At 35.9% G+C, this 3379-nt stretch overlaps 1 protein-coding gene across 1 annotated transcript; it reads left to right on the forward strand.

The window, feature by feature from the left end:
• Positions 1-1003: 1003 nt before the first annotated feature.
• On the forward strand, positions 1004-2933 carry LOC125240649 (dynein regulatory complex protein 9-like). Its single transcript, XM_048148648.1, has 2 exons — positions 1004-1112; positions 2617-2933. The coding sequence occupies exons 1-2, from the start codon at positions 1035-1037 to the stop codon at positions 2818-2820; spliced, it is 282 nt and encodes a 93-aa protein (XP_048004605.1). The 5' UTR covers positions 1004-1034; the 3' UTR covers positions 2821-2933.
• Positions 2934-3379: the final 446 nt, after the last annotated feature.

Genomic DNA, 3379 nt, shown 5'->3' on the forward strand with positions numbered 1-3379 from the left:
GCTTGCCGCCGCTATTGTCAATTTCCATGTTAAGGTGGTAAAATTTAATGGTCAGCAAAGTGACATTAAATAGTAGATTGTGTCACAAGGAAAGCAAACTGACGTATTTACATCAAGGGTGTAAACTGAACCCGACCATAGGGAGGGATTTTAAAATGGACTCCTTAGCGTAGTGAGGGATTCAATTGTTAACGTCCAAAGTGGAAATAATTGTGCTACCATGTGACACATACTGCTTTCCACATCACTATCACCTGGTCTATGAGGAAATCCCAAAATATGAATTATTGCCGTTGTAAAAACATTACATTACGCACTTAAGGGCGTTTCCTGTGCCAATGACCTTCGATTTGAATCATTGAATCATTCATTGATATCATGATAGTTTCTAAAACCTATCATATTAACAGCAACGTCTTTAAACAAAATAGTATCTCATAATTACTTCACAACTCATTGTTTCTGTGATATTTGGCATCAAAGTTGAACAATTTTAGGGTCAAAAATTGTTTTTTTGGTCATAACTTTTGTTTTAATTAATTACTTTAAAATTAAAATCTCTCTTCTATTTTTAGAAAACTCAAACGTAAATACAAACATTTTCATTTCATGTACCTATGTAACACCCTTTACTAAAATAAAATTTCGATAAAAGTGTCTTTTAGACCATGTATAAAAAAAACATAAAAAAATAAGTAGGTACGTATTAATTTTTTTTCACATATGGCTCTTACGAATAGAGATAAAAGATAGAAGAACCGATGGCCGTTGGTCTTATAATTCTATCTGTAGTGCAAATTTAGGAGTTTCAAAAATCGATGAAAACCGTTTGGAGCCCCTTAAATTTTATATAGATTATAATTATTATGTGCAAACCACAGACCACTCTTTTGTACAGTGCCAGTTTGCTCCCTCCGTACATTGAAGAAAAGTACCATTTGCGAATGGGTGTATCTATTAATAAAACTATTCCTTTACAGGAACGAGAAGAGGTTTCTGATTATTGGCGACTCCGATATTCTGATGACTTGGCCATGATAAATGAAAAGTTAGCAAATATAAGAGATGTTTACATGGAGGCAATTAAGTGCAGGGAACAACTACAGAATTTAGTAAGTATAACACTCGTACCATTAGAAAGCTCTAAGCACAGGAATATATAATAGTACAAGTACAGAAGGCCCACTACTTTGATGTTCACAAAATGTCGCCTTATAAATACCTACAAAATACTAACAAAGAAACTAGCCGCACGTGCGCAGCGTCGGACGATAGGGTAGCTTATGGATTAAAACGAATAATTAATACTCAGATAAAATGTTATACTATTATATTCAAGTCTTAGGTAGGTACTTTCTAGGTATATATACACCGTGTTTCACTTAACACTAAAAACCTGAAAACCGTTTGTTCAGAATCGAGAGTAGAATCGGTTGAGCTATATCTTGATGGGGGTAATATTTTTATTTAAATTAGTATTACTTATTAGTTATTTTTTACGTGCCTATTCTATTGTATTCGTAATACAACATTGTGTATATCGCATTACTAGAGGTTGTTTACCTTTTTCAGTATTTAGGGGTATTAATACTGGCTGGTTACTTGGACGATTTTTTCTTCCGCTGCGCGTTTGACGTTGTTTGTCAGTTTAATTTTAATGTTTATCCTTTGAATATTGGGTTTAAATTTGCTTACTGCGATTACCTGTCCAATTTGAAGTTTACTGTGACAAAGCTTTAAAGTATTTACAGTGACATCTTAGCTGTCTATTGGTAAATATATACATAATATAATACCTTATGTCGTTGCAGTAACGTACACAAATAAATAGTTTTATGGTTTATGATGGTAGTTAGCAATTATTTTATTGAGTGTAGAGCTAAAAGTCAAGTAGAGCTGTACAGAAAATTAAAAATTCAATTAAAAAAAGTAATCATCAGATTAATTTATGAATACTTTAGATGAGTTTAAAACAATAAAAATCAGTTGGGGTGTCTGAGGTTTTGAGTGATACCGGAAACACGTTGTATATACATACAGTATTTATATATTTTTGTTTAAGTCCCAACATCACAAGCCTTGTTGAACTTTTCCGTGGGACTTAATCAATATTAGATCTGTGTAAGATTATCCTATTCTATTCATGATGTCTATTTAAGTAACTAAACATTATTAGCCATTCACACGCGGACATCCCATATTATGAACCTAAAAAAACTCGTGACGTGAAGTAACAAAAGAAAGTGCGAACGTGCGTTCCGTGAGAACGCGCGCCACCCCTGATTAGGCCGCGAACTCGCGGCCGCCAGCATGTACTTGTAGCGCGGCGATAGAATCGCGGAGTGAGCCGGCCCTGCTCTAAGGTAAAAGTACTGCTTCTGTCACATTTATTGACAATGATTTAAGATGTGGTAGGCGAATGTAAGCTCTATGCTTGATTTAGCCCTCTGTGATTAAAATTCTACTAACAGAATCGAAAAGGAGTGGTCATTACCTACCACTAGATTTAAAATTACTAGCCGTCCTTTTTCAAAAATAGCATTACGTCGTTTTCCGCAGACTTTCGAACGGTGAATTCGTGCGTTCGAAATTATAAAATCGGTCCCCTGCTTACAGTATGATCTCCACGAAGGCGAGATGCGCGGCTGGTTGACGTTCAAGCGCGAGCGCGCGGCGCGCCTGGAGCGCGAGGAGCGCCTGCGCCGGGCCGCCACGCGCGCGCAGGCCTGGTGGCGCGGCGTCATGGTGCGCCGTGCGCTCGGACCCTTCAAACACTTAAAGAACGTGAAGAAACAACAACCGAAGTCCAAGAAGAAATAATATTGTACGCACAATATAATGTTAATACCCATTCATCATGAATACGCCGTTGTTTGTTACTTCACTTCGTTGGGTTAGTGTCGGCTATAGAAGTGGTGTATTGATAAAATCATTTCGATAATAAGCAGATGAGTAGATTCAAATACATAATGAAATTTATATTATACATATACAAATAACATGTTTGATTAATTCTTCAATTCGAAGGTAAAACACTAATAAATGTTTTGAAGTGACAGATGACGTTCATCCCACCATTTCCACCGTATTGAGTATCAAAGTGGTTCATTTTCTTATTTTACCTAATCATTAAAATAAACAATTACAATAAAACTTGTAAATGACTTGGCATTTTATACATGGTGTAACATGAGGAAACCGAATTAACAGCGTATTCCTCATCATATTAGAAGATTAAAATGTCACATAAACTGTCCTGGATTTTGCCTACTTTCATAGTTATAAGCACAGAGTAGTAATAGAACAGAGGGAGTCTCACTGAAGACCGGCTGTGACCCAACAATGGCCGACGTTTTTTTTTAATTTTATTTTATGGCTT

This window comes from Leguminivora glycinivorella, chromosome Z (genome assembly GCF_023078275.1).
Source record: "Leguminivora glycinivorella isolate SPB_JAAS2020 chromosome Z, LegGlyc_1.1, whole genome shotgun sequence".
NCBI lineage: Eukaryota > Metazoa > Arthropoda > Insecta > Lepidoptera > Tortricidae > Leguminivora > Leguminivora glycinivorella.